The 13,010-nt window shown below is 41.1% G+C and overlaps 1 protein-coding gene across 1 annotated transcript; it reads right to left on the bottom strand.

Annotated features, from left to right (window-relative positions):
• Positions 1 to 2,260: 2,260 nt before the first annotated feature.
• LOC106591465 (transmembrane emp24 domain-containing protein 10) lies at positions 2,261 to 5,322 on the bottom strand. The gene is made up of 5 exons (XM_014182702.2): positions 5,028 to 5,322; positions 4,450 to 4,570; positions 3,778 to 3,851; positions 2,999 to 3,125; positions 2,261 to 2,817 (listed from the first exon to the last, which is right to left on the bottom strand). The coding sequence occupies exons 1-5, from the start codon at positions 5,205 to 5,207 to the stop codon at positions 2,696 to 2,698; spliced, it is 624 nt and encodes a 207-aa protein (XP_014038177.1). The 5' UTR covers positions 5,208 to 5,322; the 3' UTR covers positions 2,261 to 2,695.
• Between the last annotated feature and the right edge of the window lie 7,688 nt (positions 5,323 to 13,010).

Genomic DNA, 13,010 nt, shown 5'->3' with positions numbered 1-13,010 from the left:
TGTTGTTCTGGGATTAATTTGCACTTTTCGCACCAAAGTATGTTCATCTCTTGGAGACAGAACGCGTCTCCTTCCTGAGCGGTATGATGGCTGCGTGGTCCCATGGTGTTTATACTTGCGTACTATTGTTTGTACAGATTAACGTAGTACCTTCATGCGTTTGGAAATTGCTCCCAAGGATGAACCAGACTTGTGGAGGTCTACCATTTTTTTCTGAGGTCTTGGCTGATTTCATTTGATTTTCCCATGATGTCAAGCAAAGAGGCACTGAGTTTGAAGGTAGGCCTTGAAATACGTCCACAGGTACACCTCCAGTTGACTCAAATTATGTCAATTATCCTCTCAGAAGCTTCTAAAGCCATGACATCATTTTCTGGAATTTTCCACAGGCACAGTCAACTTATTGTATGTCGACTTCTGACCCACTGGAATTGTGATACAGTGAATTATAAGTGAAATAATCTGTCTGTAAACAATTGTTGGAAAAATGACTTGTGTCATGCACAAGGTATATGTCCTAACCGACTTGCCAAAACTATAGATTGTTAACAAGAAATTTGTGGAGTGGTTGAAAAACAAGTTTTAATGACTCCAACCTAAGTGTATGTAAACTTCAACTGTATAAAACTTTGATCAACTTGTAATGATAGATTGTAAACTTGATACACATACAATGAATGCAATTTTTACCATATTGAAACGGAATATGTAAATATTGAATTTGAATGTCAAATCAAATTTAAATTGAATTTCAAAACTGAATGCTATACTCATTCAATTCAGTTTCAAATCATGAAATACAAGATCAATTAATGTATTCAATTATTCAATTTGTGCATTACAAATTCCAAAATATTTAATTCAATTTCAATATCCTAATACAAATGAAAAAGTATGGAATTTAAATACAATTTCTGTTGGCATGGAAATAGCTCCATTAATTTAGAGTGAGGGTCTATTTTGGCTCATTATTGGTGGTGTCACAGCTTCTCCTCTGTTGACAATGGATTATGGAATGTTCCTTCCTACAGGTTCTGCCAGCTGTTCTTCAGGGGGCCTGGATATGCAGTTCTCGCAGACAGGAGATCCCCAGGTACTGATGGAGAACGTGCCAATGTGTTTCACAGAGAAGGAGAGCAAGGAACTTTGCAATGGGAGGCAGTCCATCATCAAGCCCAAAGTAGAGGTGAGAAGTATACCACCTCTCGTAAGCAAAATTATTGTACCCTTCAATATTTCCTTAATTTAAATTATCAACTCATTCCTATTTATTTCCCACCTTAGTTTTTCTCCTCACGCAACTTCCCACCAGGAGTACCTTCAAGAGCAGATTGAGGTGAGCATGAATAGTCTGTACTCTTGCACTATCTTTAAAAGACAATGGTTTTCCTGTTGCCTTCTTTGAAAGAACAATCAATAGGAAGGATCAATATCGCCAAATAAGTTGTGTATGGATATGAGAGGTAATTCCTCTTGGTCGGTATGTGTTTTATTGATGTTTTTTTTTATTCCCTTCATCTCAGTTATTGCGTTCAACTGGCATGGAGGGACATGGCCTCTTAATGTACTTAAAGTCCTCGCCTCCTTTGCATGTCGTGGTGAGTGTCATTCCTCAATCTCATTTCAATTCATTTTTTATTCAGTAGTCATACTTTCTATAAGTTGCTCATTAGTTCCTTATGGTATAATTAGTGTCATGGTCAAGTATAATTGGTGTTAAGTCGCCAACAGTTGCAAGCAAATTCAGTGACAGCCTCCGTAAGCTCCATCTTCATTCCAGCTGTACTTCCAGTGTGCCCACGGCCACCCATCCATTGCCCAGATGGTAAATGTACATCACTTGAATGACCAAGAGGTACCGCAATAGACATACACTGAATAACAATTAGCTAAACTGTTTAATGATGCTGTCATTGCAGACTTATGTAAAACAGTACTTTGCTCCACTAAATATTCCTCTTAACAAAATACCAATGAGTCTTGCTCCACAATCAGAATTTGCTCTATGCCAAACTTAATTTTACTTGGAAACAATTTTTTCACAGGAACCACCCAAACCAAACTTAAGAAAACCGAAAAGAATGTACAAAGCATGGGAACTATATGTCTACACTGTCAAATAATCAAATAGTAATTTCAATATTATTTCTGCCAAGAGATTTCCCTCATTAAATGAGAAATGTATTGTCATCGCTGATATTTTCCTAATTTTTTTTAATGCCTTTATAGCTACAGAAAAATACAAAATAGACACCCAAAATGGGATCAAAGTGAAAACGTTTTTTAATAAAAAACAACCATGTACCTGACATACTGGGGAAATGTTATTTTCACATAACAATATCTGAATGTTTGAAGGGGAGTTTTTGTGCACTCACTAAACATGTTATGTTTATTTTCATACAGTATTAGTCATTTACTACAACAACAAAAATAGTAACAAGAATATTGCATGAGACAATATCAGACCAATATGTATCGAAGTACATTCGGTTGTATTTCTAATAAAAACAAATAGTGCCAGAGATGAGGTGCTGGTAAAAAAACTGAAGCTGAAAGACAAATTATTTTACATTTAAATTGTAAAGAGAGCCCCCTCCCCACCCCCCCAAAAAAACTGTTGTTTCACAAATTGTACAGCAAACACCATTTCCCAAAAGTCCTCAGCATGATGGTCCTTGTTTCATTGATGGGTTTACTCAATCAGCTTCTTCGCCTTGAAGAAACGCCGCAGGTAGAAGACCTGCCATGTTGCCAGCCCAATTAGACAGCACATAGAGAAGATACTGAAGTACAGGACACGCGTGTTGGTGGATTCTGCAATGTGAGGGAAAATATATTTAACTGAATAACAGGTGTGAGTTCATTTAAACCAAGGTTTTACTCCTTTCACAAGACCAGCCAAAGAAAGATTGTGAATCATATGAAACACTGAACATTTTCTGGTAGAGTGGAAACTTGGACCACAAGTTGGACTTTTCTTTCATACATCACTTACCATTTGTGTCCCTCATTTCCTCTTCACGCTTCTTCATGTAGGCAAAATCATTCACAATGGACTCCGATAAGTCCTCGAGGCGTCTTAGTTCAACTTCTAGGGGCTTCAGCTTCTCAACTTTTGCAATCTGAAAAGAGCACCATACATAATAAACCCATGATTATGCACTGGTTGGTTTGAGCCTTGAATGCTGATTTTTTTTATTTAACCTTTATTTAACCAGCTGATTGGCTGACAGTCGTGGTATATCAGACCCTATACAAAACATATTTACTGCTCTAATTACATTGGTAACCAATTTATAATAGCAATAAGGCACCTCTGGGTTTGTGGTATATGGCCAATCTACCACAGCTAAGGGCTGTATCCAGAATAGCCCTTAGCTGTGGTATATTGGCCATATACCACACCTCTTCGTGCTTTATTGCTTAATTAACCACTGGATAAACTTAATCACATTAATAGGGTTGGACATAGAATTAGTGTATGACATTTGCATTGTGGACTGGATAAAGATCTGTGTGAGCATGCAAGGATTTTCTGCAGCATGTTTAAGTCTTCATAATGCACAGCAGCTACAATGCTTTCAGAAGTTGACAGTTAAGAGAAAGTTAGTCTTTCTTAATTTCCAATACAAACAAGAAATGGAGAAAGCTTAGCCATCTTTTTCACATTGTTTGTATTTTCTAATATTGAGACCTCATGCTGACTCATGGCAAGCCACAACAAATCTGACCCAGATGGACCTGGAGAAAGGCGGATGGGCAGTTGGCACTTACCTCTTCGTAATTCTTTGCCTCCACACCATGCTTCATGTCTAAATTGACTAGCTGGTCTTGGACCCTTCCAGTACCTAGACCACAGAATGAAAATAGTTATTGTACAGGGACCAAACATTCCAGGAAATGCAACCTGCTCTCAGAGCATTTCATAATATGTATGTAAATTCCCCACAATTATTTTTGTATGATATGGTACGATTTACAAATCGTACCATATGCCACAAATTTGCTAAATGTATGTTATGAATTCCAATTTGTTGTTGCTAACGTTAGCTAGGTAACTAAGGCAAACGTTTGCTAGCTTGCTAACGATAGCTAGCTGGCTAAAATGAGTTGGGTTAAGGTTAGGTTAAAGGGTTAGCTAGTAGTTGCAAAGTAGCGAAAAAGTAGTTGCAAAAAGTAGTCTGCGTTATACGCCCTCTCATCCACCATCCCTTCCTCCTTTTGTTCTTGCTTTAAGTTGCCTTCTGTAACCATACCGAACACAGCACATCATACTAACTTCAGTGTTACGTCTAGTCTATGAGACCAGGCTGGGAAATGACTATTTCCCACCTCCAAATCTGGGCCAGTCTGCAAATTTTGTTTAATCATATATACTCCAAGCTTTTAACTTAAACAACCCAGGCCCATTGCTACATTAGACCACATCTGGTTAAAAACACTCACCTAGGGGGGATTTGCTTTCAAAGCAAACCTCAAACATATCATAGTCCTCTGTTGTAAAGGCAAACTTTCCCTTTGAAGCATCCTCCTTGGAGTACAAGGTGTGACCTGATGAATCTGTGATCTGAAATGGAAATAATTAAACATGTGGTAGGTACATTACACATGTTTGACCCATATAGACACATGCATGAATCAAAGTCAACTAGCTAACGCGTTTACATTTTTAAACATTAGGTACATCATGTTTAATACTTGCATCTAGATAGTGATGGCTATTGAAGTCCTTTGCAGTATTCAGTTAAACCAACCTGACAGCATTTTATTTTGCTAGCTAACTAACTACATTAGCCAGTGGCTGTTCTATACTGGTTAGCCGTACCGGTTAGCCGCTAGTAGCTACTTAACCCAGACCTGCCCAGTGAAAATCTAACTATTGGCATTGTTTGATACTAGCTAGGTGGTGTAAGTTACATATTCGAGGCTTCCATGTCAAAAAGTTACGCTAACACTGATTTGATTGCAATGATTTGATACAGTCTAGCTAACGTTAGCAAGCTAGCTAGCGTTCTACGTGTTACCTTGAGATTGGTTTTCGCATTTGGTTGGTCGCTAACTTCGTATTCGCCTGTAACCAGCACGTCTTTGTGGATCTCTTCCCGCAAACATTTTCTAAGATTAACCGGTAAATAGAACGTAATAGAAAAGGTCGAATCAAAAATTACAGAAACAAGTATTAGTAATACACAAAATCTAGACATGCTGTAGCTGGCTCTGTACGCTACAGTCAATCACCACCAAGCTAGCTCGATACTAAATGATACAAAAACGAAAAATAAATGAAGCTCAGTTCCGGGTTACGTCACGTGATCTCCTTCCCCGCAGCCCTTTTTTACAAGCGTAAAGTGCGCACCATCGTCAACATTATCAAAAAACCGTCATACTGTTGCTGCTTTCTATCCATTGTATTTTCAGTTACTTGACTTGCACCGTTTTCTAGTAATAACTACTAAATAAATGCAAATACTAATAATGTTATTTAATGGTTATTTACTGGTAGATCGAGCTGGGGGCGGCACCGGGCGCCTGCACAATTTTGGGGGGAATGGTGACATTTGCGCGATCGGTTTTATATCGCTCATTTGCACGTCACGTCAATGATATCATGTCACGGTGTGGGACTGTGGGTGAATTAACCTTTTCGGAGTGGGCGCCCTGATTCTAGTTTGTGAGCTAGGCAGGCTACTGCCTGGGAAGGTCTCCCACTCAGAAGTAAAAGATGGGGAGGGGATGCCCGAGGTAGGGGAGCGGGGGAAGTTATCAAATAGCGCACCTCTAACTTTGTACAGTACTAATGCAATTAGTAAAAGCAGTCACAATACGATATGCTACCGAATAAACCACAATGTATTCATAATACTGAGAATATATAGTTTCCTCCTGGCTACCCCAACCCTGGTCAACAGCTCCGCACCTCCGCAGCTAACTTCCAAGTCTCCCAGCTTCTCCACCCAAATCCAGATAGCAGATGTTCTGAAAGAGCTGCAAAACCTGGACCCGTACAAATCAGCTGGGCTATAGAATCTGGAACCTCTCTTTCTAAAATTATCCGCCGCCATTGTTGCACCCCTATTATTAGTCTGTTCAACCTCTCTTTCGTGTCGTCCGAGATTCCTAAAGATTGGAAAGCTGCAGCGGTCATCCCCCTCTTCAAAGGTTGGTGACACTCTAGACACAAACTGTTACAGACCTATATCCATCCTGCCCTGTCTTTCTAAGCCAAGTTAACAAACAGATCACTGACCATTTTGAATCTCACCGTACCTTCTCCGCTGTGCAATCCGGTTTCCGAGCTGGTCACGGGTGCACCTTAGCCACGCTCAAGGTACTAAACGATATCATAACCACCATCGATAAAAGACAGTACTGTGCAGCCGTCTTTATCGACCCGGCCAAGGTTTTCGACTCTGTCAATCACCGTATTCTTATCGGCAGACTCAACAACCTTGATTTCTCAAATGACTGCCTCGCCTGGTTCACCAACTACTTCTCAGATAAAGTTCAATGTGTCAAATCGGAGGGCCTGTTGTCCGGACCTCTGGCAGTCTCTATGGGGGTACCACAGGGTTCAATTCTCGGCCGACTCTTTTATCTGTTATATATCAATGATGTCGCTCTTGCTGCAGGTGATTCCTGGATCCATCTCTATGCAGACGACACCATTCTGTATACATCTGGCCCTTCTTTGGACACTGGGTTATCAAACCTCCAAACAATCTTCAATGACATACAACATTCCTTCCGTGGCCTCCAACTGCTCTTAAATGCTAGTAAATCTAAATGCATGCTCTTCAACCGATCGCTGCCCGCATCCGCCCGCCCGACTAGCATCACTACACTGGACGGTTCTGACATAGAATATGTGGACAACTACAAATACCTAGGTGTCTGGCTAGACTATAAACTCCCCTTCTAGACTCACATTAAGCATCTCCAATCCAAAAATAAATCTAGAATCGGCTTCCTATTTCGCAACAAAGCCTCCTTCACTCACGCTGCCAAACATACCCTCGTAAAACTGACCATCCTACCGATCCTCGACTTCGGCGATGTCATTTACAAAATAGCTTCCAACACTCTACTCAGCAAACTAGATGCAGTCTATTACAGTGCCATCCGTTTTGTCACCAAAGCCCCTTATACCGCCCACCACTGCGACCTGTATGCTCTAGTCAGCTGGCCCTCGCTACATATTCGTCGCCAGACTCACTGGCTCCAGGTCATCTATAAGTCTTTGCTAGGTAAAGCTCCGCCTTATCTCAGCTCACTGGTCACCATCACACCCACCCGCAGCACGCGCTCCAGCAGATATATCTCACTGGTCATCCCCAAAGCCAACACCTACTTTGGCCTCCTTTCCTTACAGTTCTCTGCTGCCAGTGACTGGAATGAATTGCAAAAAATCGCTGAAATTGCAGACTTATATCTCCCTCACTAACTTTAAGCATCAGCAATCTGAGCAGTTTACCGATCGCTGCAGCTGTACAGAGCCCATCTGTAAATAGCCCATCCAACTACCTACCTCATCCCCATATTGTTTTTATTTACTTTTTATTTTGCTCTTTTGCACACCAGTATTTCTACTTGCACATCATCATCTGCACATCTATCACTCCACTGTTAATTTGCTAAATTGTAATTACTTCGCTACTATGGCCTATTTATTGCCTTACCTCCCTAATCTTACTACATTTGCACACACTGTGTATATATTTTTCTATTGTGTTATTGACTATAAGTTTGTCTATCTTATGTGTAACTCTGTGTTGTTGTTGTTTTTGTCACACTGCTTTGCTTTATCTTAGCCAGGTCGCAGTTGTAAATGAGAACTTGTTCTCAACTGGCCTACCTGGTTAAATAAAGGTGAAATAAAAAAATAGCCTATGTTGCTTGTAATGCTATTACACATAGGGCGACAATATTCTGTTTTCTGTCAAACTAGCTTACATAACATTGGATATAATTTCACACAGTTTCATCATGATGATGTGTGTAGCCTGCAGCAAAAAGATTACAACCTAACTAGCACATTATTGATTTGGTGACATCATAAAAGTTTTCTTTGATTTTATTGACTAGGTCCTGAGCTCAGTAAGGTGATTTTCCAATGCTGTAGACTAACTTAAAAGACGTCTATATTATGCTGATATTTTGTATCTTTTGTGATATATTGAGTCTTTTGGGGTGTCTTTTGCCTTGAATTAGCCAAACAGGTTGTATGGTTCGTTTGGTTACTATTCTGAAAGTTTGATAAATTGTGCATAATGACAGGTATATTTAATTGTGCAGCAAATGTATTTAGGGTGTCAGACTCATGTACTGTATTTCAATACAAATTCAGGGGAACTTCTGAAATATTTTGGCGCACCCTCTGGCAATGGCCAGGATGAGGAGCCATGTACCTCCTCAGTCAAACAGACCTCTTCAGAAATTATCTCTGATCCTCAGGTTGAGAAGCCATCCACCTCCTCAGCCACACAGGTGTCTTCACAAATGTTGTCTGAGCCTGAGGATGAGGATGAAGACCCATTTGCTTCTTCAGGTGTGTTTGTGCGCACACGTGTGTGTGTGTGTGTGTGTGTGTGTGTGTGTGTGTGTGTGTGTGTGTGTGTGTGTGTGTGTGTGTGTGTGTGTGTGTGTGTGTGTGTATGGGTACACGCACATGTGTTCATGTGTGCATCCCTGCATAACATAAACAAAAAAACGAATTTTCCTTTTGAAAAGTTTTAAGTTTCCATATTGTAGGTAGCAATGATGACTTTATTATTACTGGGTATGTACAGTTGAAGTCGGAAGTTTACATACACCTTAGCCAAATACATTTAAACGTTTTTCACAATTCCTGACATTTAATCCTTGTAAAAATTCCCTGTCTTAGGTCAGTTAGGATCACCACTTTATTTTAAGAATGTGAAATGTCAGAATAATAGTAGACAGAATTATTTATTTCAGCTTTTATTTCTTTCATCACATTCCCATTGGGTCAGAAGTTTACATGCACTCAATTAGTATTTGGTAGCATTGCCTTTAAATTGTTTAATTTGGGTCAAACATTTCGGGTAGCCTTCCACAACCTTCCCACAATAAATTGGGTGAATTTTGTCCCATTCCTCCTGACAGAGCTGGTGTAACTGAGTCAGGTTTGAAGGCCTCCTTGCTCGCAAGCGCTTTTTCAGTTCTGCCCATACATTTTCTATAGGATTGAGGACAGGGATTTGTGATGGCCACTCCAATACCTTGACTTTGTTGTCCTTAAGCCATTTTGCCACAACTTTGTAAGTATGCTTGGGGTCATTGTCCATTTGGAAGACCCATTTGTGAACAAGCTTTAACTTCTTGACTGATGTCTTGAGATGTTACTTCAATATATCCACATCATTTTCCACCCTCATGATGCCATCTATTTTGTGAAGTGCACCAGTCCCTCCTGCAGCACAGCACCCCCACAACATGATGCTGCCACCCCTGTGCTTCACGGTTGGGATGGTGTTCTTCGGCTTGCAAGCCTGCCCCTTTTTCCTCCAAACATAACGATGGTCATTATGGCCAAACAGTTCTATTTTTGTTTCATCAGACCAGAGGACATTTCTCCAAAAATTACGATCTTTGTCCCCATTTGCTGTTGCAAACCATAGTCTGGCTTTTTTATGCCGTTTTTGGAGCAGTGGCTTCTTCCTTGCTGAGCGGCCTTTCAGGTTATGTCGATATAGGACTTGTTTTACTGTGGATATAGAAACCTTTGTGCCTGTTTCCTCCAGCATCTTCACAACGTCCTTTGCTGTTGTTCTGAGATTGATTTCCACTTTTCACACCAAAGTACGTTCATCTCTTGGAGACAGAACGCGTCTCCTTCCTGAGCAGTATGACGGCTGCGTGGTCCCATGGTGTTTATACTTGCGTACTATTGTTTGTACAGATGGACGTGGTACCTTCAGGCGCTTGGAAATTGCTCCCAAGGATGAACCAGACTTGTGGAGGTCTACAATTTTTTTTTCTGAGGTCTTGGCTGATTTCTTTTGATTTTCCCATGATGACAAGCAAAGAGGCACTGAGTTTGAAGGTATGCTTTGAAATACATCCACAGGTACACCTCCAATTGACTCAAATTATGTCAATTAGCCTATCAGAAGCTTCTAAAGCCGACATCATTTTCTGAAATTTTCCAAGCTGTTTAAAGGCACAGTCAACTTAGTGGATGTACACTTCTGACCCACTGGAATTGTGATACAGGGAGTTATAAGTGAAATAATCTGTCTGTAAACAATTGTTGGAAAAAAAAGACTTGTGTCATGCACAATGTAGATGTCCTAACCAACTTGCCAAAACTATAGTTTGTTAACAAGAAATTTGTGGAGTGGTTGAATAACGAGTTTTAATGACTCCAATCTTAGTGTATGTAAACTTCCGACTTCAAATGTACGTGGGACGTTCCACCAATATAAATGCTGTGAATAACGTGTGTAAACTAATGCCCATGTGCTCTCCATTAGAAATTCCTGTAACAGCATCCCCACCAAATCCTGCTGCTGAGGATGAACCACTGTCTTCAGACCCTGCTGACTGGCCTTCAGTTCTGACTAACAGAATTCAGACACAACTAGTTTTCAGAGAACCACGTAAGGTACCACCTAACTTTGTTTTCCCAAGGAATGAGAGTAATGGAAGAAGTTGCCACCACCAGTATTTCAGGATGACCTTGGTGAGTGGTGAAAAAATTCCTAGAACTTGGTTGGTGTATTCTGAAAGAAACAACAGCCTCTTCTGTTTCTGCTACAAAATATTTTCTAAGAATAAAATTAATTTAGAAAACTCAGGACTAACAGACTGGAAACATTTGCTGACTTCACACGACAGCAGTCCAGAACACCAAAACTGCATGACAACATGGAAAGAACTGGCAATGAGGATCTAAAAAGGGGAAACAATTGATAAGCACGAGATGGCACTTATGGAAACTGAGAGGATAAGATGGAGAGAGGTGTTGACACGTCTGACTGCTATTGTGCAGTCTCTGGCAATTAGAAATCTGGCGTTAAGGGGACACACAGAAACACTGTACTCTCCATCAAATGGAAATTTCCTGAAAGAGGTTGAACTGATGGCACAATTTGATCCAGTCATGAAAGCGCACCTTAACCGTGTACAAAAAGGGACCTCGAGACACACTACCAGCTACCTGGGCCACCAGATGCAGAATGAACTCATTGATTTGTTAAGCAGCAAGGTCATTTCAATAATGGTGAGTGACATCAAGCTGGCAAAATTCTTCTCTATCATTCTAGATTGCACCTCAGATGTCAGCCACACTGGACAGTTGTCAGTTGTGATTAGAATTGTGTCACTGAAGGAGAAGTCCCACATAAAGGAACCTTTTATGGGGTTTTTGGAGGCAGAGGAGTCCACGGGCCAACATTTAGCATCCCTGATTTTCAAAAGATTAGAGGAGCTAAAAATTCCTTTTGAGGACTGCAGAGGACAGTCTTATGATAATGGGGCCAACATGAGAGGCAAAAACAAAGGTGTCCAAGCCAGACTCATGGAAATGAATCCAAGAGCTATTTTTGTGCCATGTGGGGCTCACACATTGAACCTAGTTGTGGCTGATGCTGCTAAAAGTTCTGTCGATGCCACAGGTTACTTTGGCATCTTACACAAACTGTACACCTTGTTCTCAGCCGCCTCACAGCGATGGACCATCCTGAAAAAACATGTGGACATGACTTTGAAGATGTGGACTGAGACAAGCTGGGAGAAGCGATGAGCGAGGCACTGATTGAGGTGAAGGATCAAACCAAAGACCTTGTGATAAAGATTGAGGACCAGTCCTTGTCAGAGGAGGTGGGATCATACCGCTTCAGCATCTGTACAGTGGTGTGGTATGACATCCTGAGCCAGATCCAACATGTGAGCAAGCTGATGCAGTCTCCCAGTATGCATGTGGATGTTGCAGTCAGTCTTCTCAGAAAGACAGAGAGAGGTCTCAGCGACTACAGGGCAACAGGCTTTATGACTGCACAAACGTCAGCCAAGGATATTTGCAAGGGTATGAATGTAGAGGCCGTTCTACAATAAAAAAAGGCTGAGGTCTACAAGCGGCACTTTTCATACAAATAATTGAGTGATGCCCTGAAGAAGCTGGAGGTGCCATTTTTCAATGTCGTTGTTGATTCTGCAACCTCAGCCCTTCAGGAAAGATTTTCCACATTGGAAACTGTAGGACAGAAGTTTGGAATGCTGTCAACCTTCCAAAGTCTCTCAAATGAGGAGCTGACAGAACAATGTGAGGCCCTTAGTATGACACTGCACTATAAAGAACACTCAGACTTAGATGGCAGAGAGCTTGCACAGGAACTGAAGAACTTGGCTGACTTGCCATCGAAGACCATGACCCTGCTTGAGCTGCTGATATTTATACATGAAAGGGAGCTCTCAGAAATGTATCCATATTTGTGGACTGCTCTCAGACTTTGTCTTACTCTTCCAGTGACCGTAGCTGAAGCATTGTCACGACTTCCCCCGAAGTCGGTCCCTCTCCTTGTTTCGGGCAGCGTTCGGCGGTCGACGTCACCGGTCTTCTAGCCATTGCAGATCCACTTTTCATTTTCCTTTTGTTTGTCTTTGTTTTACACACCTGGTTTCAATTCCCCAATTACATGTTCATTATTTAACCCTCTGTTTTCCCCATGGTTTTTGTGCGTGTTTTTCGTTGTTTAGTGGTCGAGATTTCTGTGAGCTGGTGTGTTTCTCTGCACGGAATGATTTTGTTGTTTTATTCGAGTAAAGGAAGTTTTTTACTCAGTTTTGTGTCCTGCGCCTGACTCCGTCCTACCCGCTGCACACTGACACTTGACAAGCAGAGAGGAGCTTTTCAGTGCTGAAGCTCATCAAATCCTACCTGAGGTCCACCATGTCACAGGAAAACCTTAGTGGCCTTTCTGTCATCAGTATTAACCATGCAATTGTTGGACAGATTTCTTATGATGATGTAATTGATGACTGTGCAT

Source organism: Salmo salar, chromosome ssa01 (assembly GCF_905237065.1).
Source record: "Salmo salar chromosome ssa01, Ssal_v3.1, whole genome shotgun sequence".
Taxonomy (NCBI): domain Eukaryota; kingdom Metazoa; phylum Chordata; class Actinopteri; order Salmoniformes; family Salmonidae; genus Salmo; species Salmo salar.
This window is presented reverse-complemented; position numbering and strand designations above follow the sequence as displayed.

Coding starts and splice junctions, on each gene's coding strand:
- LOC106591465 (XM_014182702.2), bottom strand. CDS start 5,207: ATGTCTAGATTTTGTGTATTACTAATACTTGTTTCTGTAATTTTTGAT. Junction 4,571..5,027: donor ATGCGAAAACCAATCTCAAG/GTAACACGTAGA, acceptor TTTCCATTTCAG/ATCACAGATTCATCAGGTCA. Junction 3,126..3,777: donor AGGCAAAGAATTACGAAGAG/GTAAGTGCCAAC, acceptor TGCTCTTTTCAG/ATTGCAAAAGTTGAGAAGCT.